Raw genomic sequence first — 21714 nt, forward strand, 5'->3', positions numbered from 1 at the left:
CCCCCCTTCCCCCGCCAAAACAGCGCGGCAACAATACAGCCCTGCCCCGCCCCTCTTCCTGCCTCCCGGGGCGGCGGTCTGGGTGTGCGCCGCTGCCTCCGGACCTCACCGCCAGCCGGTCCCGGGGCCTCTGCTCCTGCCGGGCCCTCTGCCTCTGACCTGGGTGCTGGGGACCCTGCTGGGCAGAGGCAGACCCGGTCTCTAGTCCCTGTGGCCCGGCTTTTAGATGAGGCCTCCCGGGTCCCGTAGCCCCTCCCAGGAGTGGGATGGGGGTGATCCGACCCATCCTGCGAGCTGCCCACCTCCCTGGGGGACGGGTTGGGGTGGAGATGCTGGGGCCTAGCTCCCTTGGGGTCCCTTCCCTTAGCGGTAGGGTTTGGGGTCTCTGGAGGGCTGTGTGCTGTAGCCATTGAAACAGAGGAGGGGTCTGGAGCAAGCGCTTCTCCTCTGGTCCCCCAGAACGGGTGTCACGTCCCAGGTGAGCTTCCTTACCCAGAGCGTGGCCGGCGCTCCCCACCCGGTGGGTCAGCAGGCCCGGGGCTCCTCGGGCAGAGTCCCAGGCTCCTGCCAGCCAAGCTGACAGGAGGGAGAGAGCGGCAGGCAGGCGGGCCAGGCCTGGGCGGGGAGTGAGACAAAGGGGAGCCAGGGAACAATCCCAGCCTTGTCCAGCCCCCAGGGAGCAGCACGGGGTGGACCAGCCCCATTAGCAGGCAGCTCACTCGGCCTCCTGCACACAGCCAGCCCCTCCAGCTTGACCCAAGCCCACGGACATCAGATTGGCCACACCAGGCTAGAGCCAGCCTGGACCTGGCCAGGGCGACATGGCGCCCTCCTCAGACCAGGGGGCGCGCCAGGGGTCCAGGTTCTGCCATGAGCAGGGCGGTGGGGGCAGGGGGGCGCCTGGGCTCAGGAACCCAAATCCTGACTTGTGACCTCAGAAAGCACCTCTCGCTGAGCTGCGGTGCTGGGCAGAGTCCAGAGCAAACGCCTCCAGGAAATGGGGCTGAACCACAAGGGAACCGCCATGCCGGTTTATCCCCAGACACACCAGACGCGCCAGTCCTTGCCGGGGGCCAAGGGCTGAGGCCCCAGAGGCTGGTCTCCGGGCCCCCACGCACGCCCCCCGCCCCCGCAGAAGAGCTTCAGCCCCGCTCATGGGACCCAGCTGGAGGACACGCATCGCCCACCCCGGCGGAGCTGCTGTCCTTGCTGGAGCTCCGGCCAGCAACCCTGCAAAGCCACCAGCCACTCACGGGGCCACCGAACTTGACGGAGTCTTCCACAAAACCATCCCTGGGGTTGCTGGGTTCTTGCTTTGAGGGGTTCACCTCGAAGAAACTTTCTGCAAACGCCGCTTCAGGAAAAAAGTGCCAATATCCCAATATAACCAGACACAATGGCACCAGGAGACGGGGTTGGGCTTCGAGGGGTCTTTATTAAGTGACGCTTTAGTCTCAGTCTTTGCCAGGGACTGGGAGGGGGGGTGACCCCCACTGCCCCCAGGTTGTCCCAGACGTGCTGTCTTAGAGGAAGGAAGCAAAAAGCCTGCTTTCCTCTGAGAACAGCCCAGGAAGCTAGGCTAGCGCTGGGGTGGGGGGGCGCAGAGCCGAGACCCCCGGCACCCCCCACCCCTGGCCGAGCTCCTGGCCAGCCCCAGGGCAAGGGGCCAAGGCATTCCTGGCCAGAGCCTTCCGGACAGCCTGTGCCCGCTGCAAAGCCCGCTGCCCTGAGCAATTCCCGATCCTGGCTCCCACATTCACCTCGCCCCTTGCTGCGCGTAAGTGAACCCCACGCTCCGCCCCACCGGGCCAGCAGCCCCTGGCTGGGCAGCTCTAAGGGCCTCTCCCTTCTGCGGCCCACCTCCACGCAGGCCTCTCCCGGGCCTCCCACCGCTCCCCTCTCCTCTTCCCGGCATCGCACTCTGCCCCCAAGCAAGCACCACCACTGTGGGGCTGGGGGCCCCAGGGACCCTCCCTGGCCTGCGGGCCAGACTGCCAACAGACAGAGTGACCTGCTCGGGGCCCTGGAAGCCAGGCAAACGCAGAGCAGAAGCAGAAGTGGGGCGGCTGGGTGTGCGGTCCCCGCAGCAGGAGGGGGCGAGCCCTGGCCCTGCTCTTGGTGCCGGCAGCTCCAGGCCCCTCTTCTAGAAGAGTCCCCAAGGCTCCAGAGCTGCCTTGCCTGCACATAGGGAGAGGACGGGCGGTCCTCCAGGAGAGGAAGGGTCCGCAGAGAACTACCCACATGTCTGGTGATACCCAATTCTCCCCCAGCGCCAGAGGGTGCAGACTCCAGGCGCCAATCACCCTGCATCCTGAGTGAGAAGAGGGGCCCTTCTGCTGTCCCTTCCCCTCAGAGGTCCACGAAGCACTCCAACGGAGTGCAGACGCCCACGCCTGCCCCTGCCCCTGGGGACAGCGGTGGGCTAAGGCAGAAGGGCTGGCTGGGGGCCCCCAGGCCTCTCCTGCTCCCAGCACTTCCCTCACTTTCCTGACGTCATCTTGGCGACAGGGAGACCGCCCTCTCAGCCGGCTCCGGGCCCTCCCTGTGGCTCCCGGGCCCTCCCTGTGGCCTGTGCGGCTGGGCTTCCTTCCTGCGTGCGTGCGTGCGTCTGCGTGTGCTGGGGTGACTACAGGTGGTGGTCCTGGCTGCCAGGGAGGGCAGGAGAGATCTGGACGCAGCCCCACTGTAGGGCGTGGGGGTCCGTCTCAACCAATCTCCTTCCACTGCTTGTAGAAGTCCAGAACATTCTTGATGTCCACACTGGCGTGCGCAGCGGCCTGCAGCGCTGCCTAAGGGATTGTGGAAGCAGACAAGCACGCGCATGGAGTGGTCTGAGGAGGGCGTGGGCCCGGGCACCTCCTCCCTGCTCACCCCCATCCTGCTACCTTGCGGACCGACCTGCATAGGGCCTGAGAGCACACTGGGGTTGTCCAGTGGAAGGCCTGTGATGATGGTCACCATGCCGCTGGGGTCCTCCTCACCCGCCCCCTGGGCCAGAGTCAGTTGTTTGCAGCTGTCCAGGATCTTATACAGGGTCCTGGTAGGGAGGAAGAGGAGGCAGGCCAAGCCACAGTGTGAGGGCAGCCCGCGTGCCAGCATCCCCAGAAGCTGGGGACTGGGAGGGCAGCAGGAGCGCGCGCAGGACAAACCAGGCAGAGAGGGACAGTGGTTCTAGAGAGTGTCCCATGGGGACTGGGTAAAGGGACACTAAGCAGGGACACCAAGGGGCTCTGGGGCTGGGGCCACTTCTCCCTCCCAGGGGACCACACAGGAGGCCCTGGCGGGTCAAGCATGGCCCCAGGCTGCTCCCACCAGCTGCTGCAGCACCAGCCAGCGCGAGGTGGGAGAGAGTGAGGCGGGGCCGACGCTTACCAGGCATCTGCGTCCTGCCGCTTCAACTTGTGCCGCTCGAAGCTCTTCCCCACCTCCTTCTGGCAGCGAATGTACCTGCAGCAGGGGGAGGGGGTCAGAGGGCAGGGCACCTCCCCGAAAGCACCTCCCTGTGTCCCGGGGAGGGGAGGGGCACCTCGGTCCCATCCCCGCTCTGTCTGGAGCCATTTCAAAGGAGCTTGGCCAGGCCCCGAGCCAGCTCGCTTTTCCTCCTGATAACATCGACCCCTTGGTTCCTCCCGGGGGAGGAGCTGGGAAGGGAGGAGCAGCAGATGCTTTTCAAGTCAGAGCTTCTGGAGACAGAGTCCAAACAAGCAGGCTTTGTGTGGCTTCCTGGCCGGGCAGGGGCAGATGCCGTGGGGGTGCCGGGGAGCAAGAGCCAGCTTGTCCCTCTGCTGCACCCACCGCCCGCGGCTCTCCCAGCCTGGAGCCCCGAAGGGAGGGCCTGAGCGGGCCTCAGCAGTCCCTGCCTGGCTGCGCAGGTGAAGGCACTCCCACCCCAGGAGCCCTGACCTCAGACGGACCCTACAACAGCAGCCGGGAGCCGGGGGGTGGGGGGTGCTGCCCCAGCTCCCCGATGACGCTCATCTTACGTCTGCCGCAGAGACAAAGAGACAACAGCTTGGTTGTCTGACAACAGGTTCCCCCACCCTCCATCCACAGCTGAGACCCTGACGTGTAATTTTATCTCCGTCCCCTCCCCAGCCCCATGGACTGCAAGTGTGTCTCTCACCCACGGGGACCAGGGCTCTGGAGACGCCTGGCCAGGCCCACACTCACCTGTTTCCTTTCTTAAACTCTGCCTCCAGGTACCGGATCCCATCCCGGGCCCCTGGGTGCTCCTTCTTCAGCAAGTCCAGGCCATCGATCACTGGCAGACGGGGCGGGGCGGGGGGAGACACGGAACAGGTGAGCTTGCAGGGAACCCCCAGTGCCTGCTGCAGTAGAAGCAGGACCCGGGCTCCTCAGTGGCTCCCAGGGCTCTTCCAAAATAGGACCTTCTCCCATCAGCAGAGCCCACGGTCTACCAAGTGCGTGCGCTTAGGTCTCTCCCGTTTCTCCCAACCGTCTTGTGACTCAGCATTTAACAGACTGTCACACACATTCCACAGATGAAGTGACCGAGCTTTAGAAAGACGGCAGGACCTGCCGAGGCCACAGTGTGCCAACTGGGCCTCCCTGAGCGCTTCTCAACTGCAAGCCCCAAGTCTCTCTTAACCACACCCTGTCCCCCCCAGTACACCCACCGGTCCTCGGGATGATGACGATGAAGCGGCCGCTGGTGGCCAGCTGGCGGATGACCGGGAGGTGGTGGCAGAGGGCCTGGGTGTCAGGGACGAGGTAGGGAGACATCGCTGACTGGGCCTTGGGCTGCTGCAGGCTCCCTTCCAGCTGAGAGACCTCGAGCTGGGGAGAGAGGGCAGAGTAGGTGCGGCTGCACGGGCCCTGCAGCCCCAGCGTGATGGACGGAGCCCAGGAGGCTCTCCTGGGGCATCTCCTGCCGCCAAGGGGACGGGGGGGGGTGAGGGGGCTCCTTGTACCAAGGACTTGGAGGAAAAGGAGGCAGAGGGAGGAAAGGTCAAGAGAAAGAGAAGGAAAAGCGAACAGAGAAGGCAGAGAGGGCCCAGCGAGGCCCAGCGAGGCCCAGCGAGGCCCAGCGAGGAGAGAGCCAGAGAAGGCGGTCTGGGAGGCGATGTGCTTCAGGTGGAAGCCGGTGCGCAAGGGGGAGACGGGCAGAGCTCTAGGGGTGGGCACCACACCGAACAGCGGGGAGGGGAGGTGGGGGAAGAGAGCAGGCGCTGGGGGCAGGGCAGGGGGCAGCGGTCAGGCAGCATCTGCCAGCGGGGTCTGGCCAATGAGCAGACGCAGAGCGGCCGCCGCTGGGTCCCGACCGCCTACCTGAAGCCGCAGCTGGGCCATGTCTCTCATCAGCCTGTTCCGACGGGCTTCCTCCTGCGCCTACAAGGCGAAACGCGCGCTAAGCTTGGGACCAAGAGCTGGGGCCTCAGTCCTTTCCCCAGTGATCGAGAGCTCTCAGATTATCCGAGAGGAGTTCCCGAGTCGGAGACAGGAAGGCATTATGTGAGGTCAGCTCTCTCGCCCCCACTAAGTGTGGGAGAGGGAGGCTCAGGAGACAGACCACTCCCCTGGCAGAGAAGCGCTTCTGGGACCCGCGCCGCAGCTCTCCCCGGCCCAGGCACCAGGGACAGGGAGCAGCAGCTGCGCGTGGGGGCCACACACACAGCGCCCAGCAGCACGGCGGCCTGCCAGCTCTGCCCCTCTGCTGTGCATGGTGCCCGCACACCACGCCTTCTATCGCCAACCACTTGCCAACTTCTTCCAAACCTGCTGCTCCCCTTCTGGCGGTCCCCGACTTGGGAAAGCAGCCACTGTGTACGCCAGGAGGATGGGCTGGGCTGTGACTGGTCCCTCTCTCTGCTCCCCAAGTCATCGCCTTCCTGTCCTGCTGACCACACATCCGAAAAACCACTCACACGCTTCTGTTCCCCCTCACCTCCGCTGTGTGACCCCCGTCTAAGCTGGTTCCTCCCACCTCATCCTCCCCGGCCCCTGCCCCCGCCCCCAGCCACCTTCCCCGCCGGCACCCAGACACCAGCTGCTGGGCACCGAGGCCCCGAGTCCTCTGACGGTTCCCTTTATCTTCTGGATGAAGCCCAATCTCCCTAACGTGGTCTAAAGAGGAGACAAAGGATGGGGGGCGGGGGGCACAGCACCGAAGGCCCTTTGATGGGGGAAGGAACGCCCTCAGAATGATGCCCTATGCAGTAACCTGTGCAAATGCATCGACTGCGAGAACGCGTGGCCGCCGAGATGTCCGGACAGAGCCGGACTGAGAACGCGCTGCAAATCAACTGACAGACACTCCTCAGAAGTATCAAGGTCATGAAAGGAGACTGAGAAACCGCCACAGCCCAGAGCCGATCAAGGACACACACAACCCAACATAATGTGGGAGCTTGGAAAAGAAAACCGCCATCTGGGGCACCAGGGGGTGTCTACCTTCGGCTCAGGTCATGATCTCAGGGTCCTGGGATCGAGCCCGCATCAGGCTCCCTGCTCGGCGGGAAGCCTGCTTCTCCCTCTGCCCACCGCTTCCCCTGCCTGTGTTGTCTCTGTCTTTCCTGCTTGCTTGCTCTCTCTCAAATAAATAAAATCATTAGAAAAACAACAAAGAAAACAGACGTCAGGGGCGCCTGGGTGGCTCAGTGGGTTAAGCCGCTGCCTTCGGCTCAGGTCATGAACTCAGGGTCCTGGGATCGAGTCCCGCATCGGGCTCTCTGCTCGGCAGGGAGCCTGCTTCCCTCTCTCTCTCTCTCTGCCTGCCTCTCTGTCTACTTGTGATCTCTGTCAAATAAATAAATAAAATCTTAAAAAAAAAAAGAAAAGAAAAAGAAAACAGACGTCAGCGGAGATCCAGTGACTTCTGAGGGAAGTCCGGGGTTAACAGCACTGCGCCCATCCCAGCACCTCAGTTGTGACACTTACACGATGGTTGTGCGAGATGCGCCTACCCCCTCCAGAGGCCCACATGACAAAACGGCCCCTTGGAGACACCTGGGCGCAGGACAGAGAGAGGGAGGCACAGAGCAGGCCCGGCCGGCAGACTGGCGAGGACGAGCAGTGCCGGCACCGCAGGAATCAAGCCCGGGGGAGCCTTTCAGGCTGGGGTTGAACTGTGAGGTCTGCTCTGCCGAGGGTAGAGGAAGGGACCTCCATCTGGGTCCAGGAAGAGGAGAGGAGAGCTGCACCAACCTCAGCCTCTGGCATCGTCAGGCCAGCGGCTCAGAGATGTGGGCCTCGGCCGTCCTCAGGGGACATCTGAGGAACCACAGGCAAGCTGGGTCCCTAACCCAGGCAAATGCTGCAGCCACAGCAGCTCAGAAGAGCCAGTCTGCCCAATGCCAGAGCCCTGGCTTCGCCACAGACGATCCCTCTTCTGTGACTCTGTGTCCCGTCATGGGGCACAGGAGAGGGTAAGCGCCCCCTCACTGAGCTGCGCCCAGGGCTGAACACGCTGTCCCGGGCCAGGTCGGCTCGGCACACAGAAAGCTCCCAGTATGCGCTGGCAGGTGTCACTACGGGGAGGGCACGCTGCTGCGGAGGGATGCACCCTTAGGGTGGACATGGGCCACTCAGCAGTGCTGGGGAAAGCCCTGGCAGGCGACGGGACCTTGGGGTCCAGCACCAACCGCGAGGGGCTCTCAGCGGCTCCCTGTCCCTGAGATGGGAGTCTTGGAGCTTTAAGCTAAAGGAAATGTCTGCAAAAACTAACGTTTTAAAGCTGTGTGATTTCCCCATGAATGTCTTTGTAATTACGTGTTTTCCTCTACAGAGCACGACAGGTTTGTTTTTCAACAAAACGAGCTTGCTTTTAAGGCCACAAAGAAGGGAGTTTCTGGTGCGCCTGTGCCCCTTCCCAGCCATGCACGCTCTCCGCGCGAAGCAGGTGCTCAGAGAGGTGGGGAGGCCTGCAGCTTGGGTGGAGGGGATGGGCCTGGGACGAAGAACCTCAAGGTTTGCAAAGACACATGGGCCGTGCTTCGGTGCCAGACATCCCCCGCTGCCCCCCAAAATGGGCTGCCATCCAGCCCGGGGGGACAGCACTCAGCTGTGCAGGCCCCAGTGCAGAGCCCAGACTGTGCTCTGGAGCATCAGGCCCCCGAGACCAAACGACCTTGCTGGCACTGCCGCGAACCCAGGGCCTACAGAACAGACTGGCCTGGCACGGAGCTGACTCTCAGTCAACGTCTGGGGACCAGGTTCTGAATGGAGAAGAGGTTAACCCCGGCCACCTCCTACTTTCTGGGGGTCCCGTAGGGAAGGATCCGGCCATTCCCCCCACCCCCAGTCCTCATCCCCAAAAGAGGAAGCGCCAGGGGCACCCACAGGCACATGCCCGAGATGCAAGCTCGTTCTGGCGTCACAACAACCCCGTGAGGCCAGCACCCCTGGGGCCAGGGAACCCGTGGGGGAACCTAGCAGGGAGCTCAGACAGGAGGGGACAGGGACGGGCCTCCAGCCCAGGCAGTCCGGACATGGACAGGGCCAGCCTGTCTCTGCTGAAAGCACCGCTCCTTCCCTGTGCTCCCTCCCTGTCTGCAGGCCCACGATGGGGGGGGGGGGGGGAGGCCCCTCCCCGCAGCCCCGCCCCCCGCCCCCTCCCTGGCTCTTCCGTGCAGGCCCCGCCCCCAGGACGGCGGCTCACCATGCGGAACTGCGCCTGCGCCTGCTGCAGCGCGCCCTCCCGCTCCGACGGCGCGATGCTGACGAAGATGCCGGCCTCCGCGCTGAACTGCAGGACGCTGCCTTGCAGGCGGGCCACGAAGTGCCCGAAGCTGCGGATGCAGCAGGTGCGCACGACCGACTGCGGGGACGTGGGAGCTGGTCAGGCGCCGCAGGGCCCCCAGGCACCGCCCCCCAGCCCCCCGCAGCAGGGGCAGGGGCTCCCTGGAAAGGCCGGTGGTGTGTGGGGTGGGAGAGGGGAGCCCCGAGACCCAGAGCTTTGGGCTGCCAGGAAAGGAGACTCCAGGCGGGACTGGCTAACCAGGCCGCAGGCGGAGACAGAAAAGGCAGCACAGCGGGCTGAGCGTTGGGGCACCTGGGCACTCCTGCCACCTCCCTCCTCGAGTGGAAAAAGGAGGGGACACAGCTAGACCAACAGTTCCAGCCTATTCTTCCCCCTCAAACAAGAATCCTCTCTAAAACCCTAAAACATGAAACAGACGAGAGCCCGGGCCCTCTAGCTGGAGAGGAGGAACCAAAAGGCCCCTGTGTGCCGGCGAGGGTGCTGGGTGCCTGTCTGCTCGGCCTACCCGGCGGTCCCCAGGCACCCCGCACAGGCACGCAGACACACGGGTGACCAGTCAGGCAGCGCTGCCCCTTCCGGCTCTCTCTGATGGCTTCCTGTCCAGCTCACAGGATGCCGGCCCCAGAGTGGAAAAGAGCCTGAGAACAGCTCCTAAGCCCTAACAGCCCCCCACTCCACACTGCAAAAGCTGGACACGGTGGAGGCAGGCCGCGAAAGGACATCCATGCGCGTCCCACGGGAAGGAGGGCAAGCCCGGCGGCTCACGAGAGAAGTACGCCCAGCCCAGCCCTAAGGACGCTGGACGGGAGGGCCACCGGCTTTACTGTGGGGCTGGATGAACAGAGCTGCTGGTGTCAGAAACGCCATCCCCACCTCCTCCAAGGCGCTAAGCAGGGGCCGATCCGCGTCAAAGTTAAAGCGACGATGGGCCGCCCGGAGAGGCGGCAGGTTACGAAGGGCCGTGTCCTCTGGGAGCAGCAGGCTGGAGGGCAGGTCAGGCAATTCACAACCTTCAAGAAAGTCTTGGACCTCGGGACACAGGGCCAGGCCTGGGGAGAAGCCACGTGAGACCACCTGCCCTGTGGGAGCCCCCTGAGGGACATGGCCCTTCCCCCTGGAGAGCAGGGAGATGGACGCGCAGGGCTGTCCCACAGGACTGGTGGGGCTAGAGGAGCAGGGCAGGCACAGGAGCAGTGTGCTCTGATGCGAAAGGCTCCCCGAACCCAGGGTGGACCTGAGGAGGGCTCTCGAGGAGGACGTGCACCCTCTCAGCTGAGGCCAGAGCTGGGAACCGGAGCACACACGCAGCTCGAAGGTGGCAAGAGGGGATGAGCTCTGGAGGCCCAGGAGGACTCTCCGTGACCGGGGCTGGCTCCCAGGCCTGCCTCTCTCGGCTCCTGTCCTCCCCACGGCCTTCCCCGGGGAGCACCCTGCCTGGCCAACCAGGCCACCTGCCCACAGTGGGGCAGTGTTGAGGAAACCAGAGACACAGAGACCACAATGGCCGCTGTGTGCCAGGATGGCAGGACACAGAGCCCCATCAGCCTCCTTCCCCCCAGGCTGGGTTACCAGGGAGGGGGCTGGGCTTTGTGGGGCCACAAGGGAGAGGGAGAGCAGGGGCAGTGCTGGGCACTCACTCACCAGACTCCCGGAGCTCGCCAGCAGCTGGCAACAGGTTCAGCAACACAGACAGGCGATTCCACAGACTCTGAGAGCTCTGCGAAGAAGGGAAGCCTTCAGTGGGGCAGGGGCAAGGAAAGCAGCACGCCGGGGGGGTCTGGGGGCTGTGGGCACAGACCTAGAGCGATCTGATAGAAAAATCAACAAAAGAGGCCGGGGACAGGGGATTCCTGGGAGACCTGGAAAATAGGGAGCCGATCCCATGAGGAATGAAGGGGGCCCACGGGCCTGGCTGAACTTCGTCACCAGCAGCAAGACTGTGGGGAGAAGGTTTGAGGCCACAGGAAGGACACTGGGCTCTGGGAGTGGGAGAAACCTGAGCGCCGGAGGCGGCCTCTCCCCACTGTTCTGCCCTCCATGTGCCCATCCTGGAACACCTGTGTGGGGACGGGACCCCACACCCCCAACCTTAACACACCTCCCGATGACTAAAGGGGAGTGAGTAACTCGCCGCCAGCACAAATGAGCACACGCCCAAGGGTGTGCCTGGCCTAACCTCAGCTCTCCTCTGAGGACCAGGGCGACCCGCAGGGGAGGGGTCGGCATGGCAGATGTGCCCCTGGGATAAAGCAACATGGGAAAACACTGTGCGGCCCTCAAGGCTCGAGACAGACCCTGAGAAGGCGCCCCTGCCCCCACCGCACCCCCACCCCCCAGCGCCCGCCCCCACAGCCCAGGCCTGACGCCGCTACCCCCACTGCTCCCCTGCCCCAGCGCCTCCACCCTGTCCGGCAGTCCTGCCGCCCCCGGCCCGTCTCCCAGGCACCACTCCTCCGTCTGGACCCCGGGGCAGGGCTAAAAGCCGGCCGTCACTGTCCTCAGGCCTGACTGTCCCCAGGCCTGACGACTGGCCTGATGCCCCGGCGCGAGGGCTCGAAGCACAACAAGCAGCTCTCGCCCGCCCTGGCCACAGGCTCCTGGAGGGCAGACGTCACGTCTACCCTGCCCCTACAGAAAGCGTCCTGGCCCACCCGGAGCAGGCGCCTAACGTCTGTCGCGAAGGAACCAGCGGGGCCCCCCGCGGCGGCGAGCCGCACCTGCGCACACACGACGATGAGGTCAGGGTTGGCCCGCAGCCAGTCCAGGAAGACCTTCACGGCGGGCAGCAGGCCTCCGGCCGCCAGGACGCGCAGCTTCTCCTGGACGCTGCGCTCGTTCCGACAGGAGCGCCCGCTGGACGCGCTGCCCTCCGACTCGGAGCCCTCCTCGGAGGCTGGGGTGGGGGAAGGGGAGCCGGGATGAGCCCGGCACACGGCCTCAGGCTTCAGCTCCAGGCCAGGGGCCGCCCTGCCCGCACCCCGGGGCAGAGCGCGGATGCGGAAGACGGGGAACTCACCACCACCCCCGCCTCATCTTTCCACGCCCACTGGCCAGATGCTCTTAAGCTGAGAAACGGGTGCCTCCACCCTTGCTGAGCCACCTGGGGGGCTCAGTCAGTGGAGGGTCCGCCTCCAGCTCAGGCATGATCCCTGGGCCCCCGAGTTGAGCCCCGAGTCAGGCTCCCTGCTCAGTGGGGAGTCTGCGTCTCCCTTTCCCTCTGCCTGCCACTCCCCCTGCCTGTGCTTACTCACTCTGTCTCTGACAAACAGACAAATAAAATCTTGAAAAGAAAAACAAAACTGTTTCTTTCTGGGGCCCTGGCTGGCTCAGTCGGTTGGGTGTCTGACTCTGGATGTCAGCTCAGGTCTTAATCTCAGGGTCCGGAGGCCAAGCCCTGTGCTGGGCTCCACACTGGCCGTGGAGCCCACTGAAAAATAAACAAATAAAACAAAATATGGTTCTTTCGGTCTCAAGCTAACTTGTGAGGGGTCTACAGCTATTTCCTCAACCCGTGTTTCTAAAAGGCCTACTCCCTGCTACGACGCACAGCGGGCAACCAGAAGGCAGCCGTTGGGGAGGGAGAAAAGGCAGACAGAATTCAACGACAGCCCGAGGCGCCTGGGGGCTCCCTCCGGTAAGTGTCTGACTCCTGGGCTTGGCTCAGGTCATGATCTCAGGGTCTGTGAGGCCGAGCTCTGTGCAGGGCCCCACACTCAGCACACAGTCTGCTTGGGATTCTCTTCCTCCCTCTCACGCAGGTGTGCGCTAATAAACTAAATTAAAAAAAAAAAAAAAAAAAAAGGACAACCCCGCCCTCCCCAGCACTTTCAGGGGCAGGTCAGAGCGTGGAGCAGTGGAGCAGCCCCCCGCCCCCACCCGGGCTTCAGAGCGTTTCCTGCGTCCCACCCTGTGTCCCACCCTCGTACAGGCTCGGTGTTGTGAACTGACAAGGACAGACCAGACCCACGCTGCCCTGCCCCCAGGAGGCTCACGGTCTCGTTGGGGACCCAGACAAGCCAACAGACAAGGACGCCTGAGTGGGAAAGGCCTGGAAGCTGTGGCGGGGCAGAGGTTACAGGAACCCGCAGGGAGGAACTCTCCCCTAGCCCCGGAAGAATGCCAGACCCCGTGATTTGAGGGAAAACCAGACGGCAAGTGAGGAGGAGCCAAGTGCCAGGTTAGGGGCAAGGGGCAGCACTCAGAAGAGGGAGGAGAACGCGTCCTGCACGAGCTGCTGTGCACGTTCAACAAAGCACCCGACGACAGGCCAGCCGGGTGCCCCGTGCAGGGAAGACCCCCGGGAGAGAGGTCCCTGGCAGGACGAGGGGCAGGGGCCGTGGCCGTGTGGGAGAAGGGGCAGACTAAGCAGCAGTGGGGACTCAGGACGACGCTGCCGGACCGGGCCGGGCCGGAGAGAGCACACGGACGCAGCGAGGCGGGGCGGGCACCCGCACAGACAGGCAAGCCGCCTCCCTCGGGAACCGAGGCCCAGATACCTGGCTCCGAGGGCTTGTCCGCATCTCCGTTGACGCAGGGCCTGCAGCCGGCCCCACCAGGGGCTTCGGCCGGGGGCCGGAGGGGCAGGTTGGTGAAGGTGGGGGCCAGTCGGAAGCAGCGCTTGGTCTGGAACATCTGGGTGGACATGGCTTGCAGGTTGCTGGCAATGCTAGCCTCACTGGGGCCCAGGGGGCCATTGAGAGACTCCGGAGCCTCTGACCTAGGCCGAGCAGGCTCTGGGGCCGGGGACCGTGTCCCCTCCTCGTCCTCCATGTCTTCCAGGTCTGACCGGGACTCTTGGCTGTTCATTTCTGAGTCTGTCTCAGCATCAAAGGCTGTTCCCCCACCTTCAAGACTCTTGTCAGAGCCACTGTCCGAGCCCTCACTGGCCCTGGCAGAGTCGTGGCTGGAGTCCGATTCAAAGCCTTCGCTCAGGTCACTGTCATCTCCTGCTTTGGGTGGGTGGCGACGGCGGCGGAGGCAGGAGAGGCGGGAAAACTTCCGGCTCTTTCTGACCTCACCTGCTGGAGGTGCTGCGGGAGGGGGCTCGGAGCCTGGCACCTCCTCCCTCTCCAAGGGCTCATCTGTGCCAAAAGGACAGTCAGGTGGGGCCTGGGGGCAAACTAGAGCGATTCACCACCTCCCGAGCCCCCCATGTGCTCCCCTTCCCGTCACTGCACTCCAGCCCGACCTGCCCATGTGCACGCCCCCTCCCACCTGCCCACACCTGTGCCATCACTCTGGAACGCCCCCCTCCCCCACCTGCACCTGTGCCATCGCTCTGGAACCACCCCACACCTGCACCTGTGCCGTCGCTCTGGAACGCCCCCCCTACAACTGCACCTGTGCCGTCCCTCTGGAACTGCCCCACCCCTGCACCTGTGCCATCGCTCTGGAACGCCCTCCTCCCCCGTCTGCACCGGTGCCGTTGCTCTGGACCAGCAACCCCCCCCGCCGTACCTGTGCCATCACTCTGGAACACCCCTCCCCACACCTGCACCTGTGCCATCGCTCTGGACACCCCCCCGCACCTCTGCCATCACTCTGGAACACCCCTCCCCACACCTGCACCTGTGCCGTTGCTCTGGAACACTCCCCTCCCCCGCCCGCACCTGTGCTGTCACTCTGGAACGCAGGCCCTGCGCTCTCGCTCTCCTCCAGCTCCGCCTGCAGCCGTATGTTGACGTGGTTGACGAGGTGCGAGAAGAGGGCCAGCGTGAAGGCAATGGCTGCGCTGTACTGCTTGGACCCTAAAGCCGGGAAAGCTAGGCATGAGCGGCCCAGGGCTCTGAGGAGGGGCAGGCGCCAGGAGCTCCAGCCCCATCTCACCTGCTCTCCCCCTTCCAAGGACCAACCAACTTCTCAAAGCTTTCTTCTAAGAAAAAAGGATTTCTCAGGTCTCTGCGTGATTATCCTGCCGCCTAGGACGTGCCAGCTCACTGTGTGTGTCCTCAGGCGAGCATATCCTGGGGGCCCATGCCACCTGCCCTGGCTCTGACGCCTTCAGGCGGGCTCCCCACAGCCCCAGCCCCCACACACCCAGGCCCGCCTCCCTTTTCCTCCCGACTTTGCTCCACGTGTGCCGCTCCCAGGAAGATCTGCGCAACTGCCCAACTGCCCCAGACAACAAAGTCGGAATTCTGTCTGGGTCATCGGCTAAGCACCCTGTCCCTCCTGTTGGCTCGGGTTGTGACCGAGAGTGTGTCTGCGGGAGGGGCCTGAGGTGGGGGCACAGTGTGGACAGGCTGTTGCCTTCGTTCCTTCACCAGCAGCTCCTTCAGTGTAGGGGTCCCCGGCCCAGCAGTGAGGCAGGTGCCGCGGGCAGCCCGGGGAGGAAGCCAGGTGGGGGCGGGGGAGCAGGCAGGGCACGGGAGTCACCTGCTCTCTTCAAGCTGTGCACGCCCATGAGACAGATGACAACCATCTGAAAGACGAGGAGGTCCGGGACGAAAGCATAGCCGCCCTCGTAGTCCTCCTCGCCCTCGCTGGCCAGGCTGAGGCCGGGGGACGAGGGCAGGTAGAAGAGGCAGAGGTTGAAGTCCTCCAGGACTGACTGGCAGAGCGACGTCAGCTCTGAGTCCACCGGGCTGCAGAAGGGCAGGGGCAACAAGGAGGTCAGTGATGGGGCCCAGGGCAGGCAAGAGGAGCTGCGGGGCCCGGCGGAGACTGCAGAGAGCCGGCCCGGGCAGGAGGGGGCTCACAGGATGCAGGTCAAGGGCCCGCCCTCTGGCGCTCACCCGCTCCTGGGCTGCAAGAGGCTCTGCAGGTACATGAAATTCACCAGCAACCTCTTGATGTCTTTACACCTGGAAGAAGAGGAGCCCCAGGGAAATGGCAAATGCCCCAGAGGCCCTCCAGTCCCACCGCCCCAGCCCCACGGGCCCTACTCACCGCTTCTTGCTGGGAGAGAGTTTCCGAGTCTCGCACTTCTTCAGCTGGTGGTACATCTTGGCTGCCTTGTCGAATAGCCGCTTGAGGTTCCCATAGGCCCCCTCGAAGGACACCTCCGACTGGATGCTGAAGGACACAGAGTGCACTGGGCAGCCCCGGCAGGGCACGGCGCTCTGCTGGCGCTCGGGGAACAGTACTTGGAGCAAACACACGCTGCCCCCAGGCTCCCTTTCTGTGTACAGACTCGGGGCAAGGCCACTGTTCCCGATAAAGTACACAGACACAACTTCCGGACAACACAGTGAATGGAACACCTTGGCCCCCTCCGTAAGCAGAATGACTGCTCCCGCTGTCAGGGACCGTCCCTGACATACGGCAGCACAGAGCACGTAACGACAAGTGGCAGCTAGCGAGCGGCCGCGCACAAGTGTGTGCACACACAGCTCCCGTGCTCAGACACTGGGTCAGAGGTGAGTGTGCGGAGAAGCCCGCCACGGGCCAAGCCCAGCGCGTGCCGCCCACACGTACGCACGTGCACGCGGAGCCGGGACGAGCAGGGACCCCGCGCCGGCCCCAGGCCCTGAGCCAGCGCGGAGGCTCCTAGCCCAGCCAGCCTCACGGCAGCACCCACAGCACCAACAGGCACTGGGCTGTTTTTCATGTACTTTTGTCATAAGAAGCGAGAGTCAGAAAAGAAGAAACGTGTGTTCCTGGTGAGTAACAGGTAGTCACAAAGTCACGGACACTCCTTCCGTCCAGAAATGGGTTCTGTGCGTCCTCGCCTTAAATCGGGGATGGGGGGAGAGGACAATGCAGCGCAGCTGCTCTGACCACCAGATTACCACACAGATGACTGCTGGCTTCCGGGCCCTAAGAGACGGGCAGGTTCTATTTCCAAATGTCTTGGGTCACAATCCAATGTCCGGAGCCTTGAGCTGCCACGTACGAAATCCATCTCTCCCAAGAAGAGAAACCACACAGAGTGGGAAGGGGTCCAGAGGAGCCTCGCTCCAGACAGAGCAGCCCCCGGGGCTGCTGAATACCAGTGACTGATCCTAGAAAAGGCCACTGGGGACAAAGAATGGCCTGACCAGGCCCCACCCAGATGCCTCACCCACCAACGGGAGACGAGAGTGCTTTAACACAGCAAGGCAGGGCCCCTGCGGGCACCTCCCAAACCTGGACGTGCCAGGCTCTCTCTGGAAATGATCACTCACAATCACGGTCACAAGTGTGATGAGGGACCAAGGACCAGTAAGGGGGGCATTCCCGGAAAGGCACGAGAGGACTGGGGAGGAGGCAACGGAAGCCCACGAACCTGTATTTAAGAACAGCAGCCGCGGGGGCCGGTCTGTGCCGGTCCCGGACAGGGGGCAGGCGCCCCAAGAGCAGACACTGTGCTGATTCAAGAAGAAAGGCTTCCTGGACCAAATGAACCACGGATCACGGCACAGGGAATGAGAAGACAGACGCTCACTTCACACTTCCGCACACAGCCCACATGCTTATGAAGGACCAGCTCCCTCCACTCCCCTTGCTTGGAAGCCCAGTTCACAGCAGCATCTTCTGGAAACGTCTGGCTTCTCATGGAGCCATCGGCCCCGACAAGGCGGCTGCCGCTGGGGCCCAGGCGGTTTATTCCTGACCGTTACCTCACTGGGGCACCCAGCAACCCATCAGACACACGTCCACTTGGCTCGGGCGACTTGGTGATCTAAGTTCACTCAGCTCAGCCATCCTGAAGCCGAGGCTCCTTACTCTGAGGGCGCGTCAGCACTGGGGAAGCAGTGGCCACCCTGCGGTTCAGCGGCCTCCCACACTGTCGCCATGGTCACTTGGACACCAAAGCCCGACAGTTGTGCTGTTCTTGACAGCCGCTACCCTGACACCATTCCGCCCGCCACACGCCGATGACTTCCTCCCCCAAGACAGCCATCCTGCACTTCCCAGCAGACGGTGGGCAGCTCTGCCGGCTGCCCGAGCGCCTTCCAATCCAGGCGGATCCATGACAAGCAGGAGCTAGGAAAGGGCGGGGGAGCGAAGCAGCAGCGGTGGGGACGCGAGGCCCGCGGGCGGCACTCACCAGCGCAGGTAGCAGTACATGGCCTCCACGTTGTAGTACTTGCCGCCTGCGAGCGTGCCCAGCTGGTTGAAGGGCATCCCTGCAGGGACACAAAAGTCATGTGGTCTGTGCCACGACATTCCCCTGCCACCATGACCCAGCACTGCTGAGCACCGGGGAACTCATGGGCTCATGAGGAGGAGGTGGCCCAGGTCTGCAGAGGACACCAGCGTCCCCAGGGAGGAGTGGCCAATCCTATTTCCCCAGGGGACTGGCTGGACACTCATTTCTGGCCTCGCCTGCCAGGGATCAGCACCCCCGGGCGCTATCCCATCAGCGGCGGCTGTGGCAACTCTAGGGTTGCTGGAAACCCGCAGAGCCTCTCCTCTTCCCCAGCTCTGTTTCTCACCCCTGAGCTCTCCTACTGCAAGCAAATCCCCACCTCTCCGTGCAATGGAGCATTCCCCCTGCTCCCACTGTCCCTCAAGTGTCACTTCCTCTCTCTACAGAAGCCTCAGAGACAAGGGAGCCTTCTTCTCTTCCTTCCCCTCTGCCTCCCTCCTTCTCAAGACAAAGAATCTGCCTCTCTCTTGAGCCTGTGTTCGAGAGGGCGAGCGCCCAACCGAGGCACAGTGTGACGGGACCGAGCACGAGGGGGACGCAGGGAAGCCAGCGCGGCCTGCCTGCCCTCTCCATGCTGTCCTCCTGCTGAAAAGTGCTGCTGGTTAGGGAGGCCTGAGTCAGACGCCACTTACCAATCTGGGGAGCTACTGACAAGGCTTGGTAGTAAAATCTCTCGGCTAGCAGCTCGGTGTCTACGCCAGCTAGTTCATTCTGATAACGCGCTGCAGGAGACAGAAGGAAGGAAACGTGATGCTGCCGTGTTTCAGAGAAACCTCCCCTCATCCTGGAGTCCACTCTGTGGAGCCTATAGGAAGACCCTGGGAGGAAGACACCTGAGCTATGAGGCTGGCTGCTTGGGCCTCGGGCATAATCTTAACTCTGCATGACCGTGGGCCAATCCTTCAACTCTCTCTTCCCTGCTGGGAGCTTCAGGGTGTGGGGAATGTTTAGTGTTTGTAAACAGGCTCTTGTTTATCTCCTCCCAACGGAAGGGGACCCGGGCAGGGGACCCGGGCACCGACCGCAGCCGTAACTGCTTGGGAGGACCTCCGGTAGTGGGTTCTGGAATACAGCTGTCTGATCCTGCAGGGAAGACGTTACTGAGGACACTCGACCAGTCTAACGCGAAGCAGGTGCTCTCTCTGCACACAGGGCCCATAAGGGGGCCAGGAGCGCACAGGGCAGGGAGGAAAAACCTCAGGGGACAAGAAGTAATGTATCTAGTAGCCTAATGAGGAACCTTTAGCTACCAGGACTAGAGGCCTGGGCCCAGCAGGCAAGAGAGTACTCCTCCATTCTGAGAATGTTTGCCGGGCAGGGAAACCCTCCAGGAGGCTGAACTTCAATTCCTCTAGGAGTCCAGGAAAAATGAAAAAAGCAAACCCCAAAAGAGAAAAACATCCAACTAAAAAAATCTTCCTAACCCAATACTGAACCTGAGTTATCACCCAGACTTTCTCAAAGTTTATTTCCTTCTTCCATAGTCACTGGTCCTTTCTGGCTCATGAAGGAGCAGGGACAAAGGGACATGTTAGTCACAGACCCCAAACTATTCCTATTGCTCTCCCGCCACATACAAGCTGGTACCAACAACGGAAGCAGCTTCCCGCCTGGCCTGCAGCCCAAACCGTTGCCCCAACGAGAGTGCCGGTTCTTACACAAATCCCCCAGGTACACGAGACACCGGTGGCATGCCATCTGTGCCCAGTCCATCTCCTTCCCTGACGCAGACACTGGCTTCTTGCATCCTGAGAAAGACAGAAAGGGACACTCAGAAGCCCCTTCCCTGGCCCTCTACCTAACGGGAAACATCTTTCCTAGGTGGGGAAAGGAGATCAAGAATCCAACGCTCGTCCTGAAACCCTGTGTTAGGGGCAGGGGGACGTGCATCTAGGACCAGGTGGAGAGACAGAGGCCTGCAGGCAGGGGTCATTCACGGGACGGGAAGGAACTGGAGGAGACAGGCGAGGGTCCTCAGGCCAGGACAGTTTCCTGGGGAAAGGCGACGTGAAAGGTCATCATAGGAAGGCTTCTAGAAAGGAAGAAGAGGGGGAGGCCAACTGTCAAGGCAGTCTTGGGTGCCTTGGGCAGAAGCTTCCCACGTAAGGAGGAAAGGTCTGGGCAGAGACGGGAAACCTGCCGGGAAAAATGAAATGTACAAGAGGCCAAGGCGGATGCCCCGGACTTCCTGGCGGAGGCCTATGGAGAAGGCCACCTACTGGGGAGTCCGCCCGTGCAGGAGACAGGTGAGCCTGCCGTGCCTGAGCACTGGCGTGGCCGGAGCCGATGTGCTGGGCTCTCAGCTCCCCCTTCTCGGTTCAGAGAGCTCGAGCTCTCTGGGGGGCAGCGCCCCACGTATCAGGCACTGGTCGGTCTAAGTGCTCTTTGGCGTCAACGGGCCACAGCAACCTCTGGGGAGGGCGAGAGGGCGACCTCCGCTGCCCCCACAGCAACCTCTGGCTGTGAAGTGTGTAAACCTGGCGATTCACAGACCTGTACCCCTGGGGATAAAAAGATATTATATGTTTATGAAAAATAAAATTTAAAAAAAAAAAAAAGATTCTATTTATTTGTCAGAGAGGGAGACTGAAAGAGAAGGAGGGAGCTCAGCAGGGAGAGCAGCAGCAGGGGGAGAAGCGGAGCTCAAGGCAGATGCTTAACCACTGAGCCACCGGGCGCCCGTTCTACAGAGTTTTAACGTTCTTTTAAAGAACTCACGCATTCTTACTAGGTCACTACCTGGTAAGCCTGCTTCCCCTCCTCTCTCTCTCTCTCTGCCTCTCTGCCTACTTGTGATCTCTCTCTCTGTCGAATAAATAAATAAAATCTTTTAAAAAAAAATTAGTTACTGATGACTTAGAGAAACTATTGCTTTTTGTGAGATACTTGTATCCAGCAGTCTTGCTCCGCTCTTACTGAAGTGTAACCTCCTCAGAGTGCGCAGGTCACCAGTGTTCAGCCTGATACCATTTCCGCGAATGAGCACGCCCCTGTGACCAGCACCCAGATCCGGAACACCCCCAGAAAGTGCCCAGGCGCCCCCTCCCATCTTCACCTTCAGCTGGAAGGGTAACCACTTTCCTGCCTTTTGTTAACCAGACATTAATTTTGTCTGGGTACCCCCCCTCCGCCACGCTTTATTAAATGGAAGGAATCCTGTGGTTTGTGATCTTTTACGTTGGACTCTTTTCCTCGACGCTGCCTTTGTGAGATTCACCCACATCGTCATCAAGGATTCGCAGTAGTAAACAGTGATGTAATCGTCTTTGCCTTCTTCCTTCTTCTCCACAGTGTTTAAGTTTCGGCTATGTATTGGAGCGCCTGGGTGGCTCAGTGGGTTAAAGCTTCTGCCTTCGGCTCAGGTCATGATCCTAGGGTCCTGGGATCAAGCCCCGCATCGGCTCTCTGCTCTGTGGGGAGCCTGCCTCCCCCTCTCTCTGTCCGCCTCTCTGCCTACTTGTGATTTCTGTCTAAGTAAATAAAATCTTTAAAATAAAAACAGTTTGGCTATGTATTTTTGAAAAATTATGAAAGTCTCTGTGTGTTTCTAGTTTTCTGAGAGGTTTTTAAAAAGCCAGGGATGCCTGGAGGTCTCAGTTGTTAAGCGTCTGCCTTCAGCTCAGGTCATGATCCGAGGGTCCTGGGATCGAGCCCCGCATCGGACTCCCGGCTCAGTGGGGAGCCTGCTTCTCCCTCTGCCTGCCATTCCCCTTGCTTGTGCTCTCTCTCTGGCAAATAAATAAAATCTTAAAAATAAATCCTGTTAATTTTCATATGAATACTGCTGGTTTCTACAAATTCTGCTATCTTTTATATTTTCATAGTTGTTTAATTCTTGTTTTTTTCTAACAGTCTTGGTTGACTCCTCTTGCGCGGAGTCTGCAGAGCCGTGACAGGTGCAGGCGCCGCGGCGGCTCCGCTG

The 21714-nt window shown here is 62.0% G+C and overlaps 1 protein-coding gene across 1 annotated transcript; it reads right to left on the minus strand.

Annotated features, from left to right (window-relative positions):
* Window positions 1-1415: 1415 nt before the first annotated feature.
* On the minus strand, window positions 1416-20242 carry LOC111138843 (protein SMG5-like). The gene is made up of 18 exons (XM_022490748.1): window positions 19451-20242; window positions 18425-18514; window positions 17691-17769; window positions 15608-15733; window positions 15454-15522; window positions 15095-15303; window positions 14329-14466; window positions 13216-13800; window positions 11437-11612; window positions 10361-10436; window positions 9593-9768; window positions 8618-8776; window positions 5290-5349; window positions 4638-4797; window positions 4171-4261; window positions 3373-3447; window positions 2899-3037; window positions 1416-2789 (listed from the first exon to the last, which is right to left on the minus strand). The coding sequence occupies exons 1-18, from the start codon at window positions 19503-19505 to the stop codon at window positions 2706-2708; spliced, it is 2547 nt and encodes an 848-aa protein (XP_022346456.1). The 5' UTR covers window positions 19506-20242; the 3' UTR covers window positions 1416-2705.
* Window positions 20243-21714: the final 1472 nt, after the last annotated feature.

This window comes from Enhydra lutris, unplaced genomic scaffold, assembly GCF_002288905.1.
Source record: "Enhydra lutris kenyoni isolate GAN:26980312 unplaced genomic scaffold, ASM228890v2 scaffoldscaffold94, whole genome shotgun sequence".
Lineage (NCBI taxonomy): Eukaryota > Metazoa > Chordata > Mammalia > Carnivora > Mustelidae > Enhydra > Enhydra lutris.

What these genes read in the sequence shown, in the direction of transcription:
- LOC111138843 (XM_022490748.1), bottom strand. Translation starts at nt 19,505, where the DNA reads ATGGACTGGGCACAGATGGCATGCCACCGGTGTCTCGTGTACCTGGGG. An exon ending in GGACAAGCCCTCGGAGCCAG is followed by an intron (nt 11,613 to 13,215) that starts GTATCTGGGCCT and finishes CCCCCACCCCAG; the next exon opens with CCTCCGAGGAGGGCTCCGAG. An exon ending in TGGCGAGCTCCGGGAGTCTG is followed by an intron (nt 9,769 to 10,360) that starts GTGAGTGAGTGC and finishes GCTTCTCCCCAG; the next exon opens with GCCTGGCCCTGTGTCCCGAG.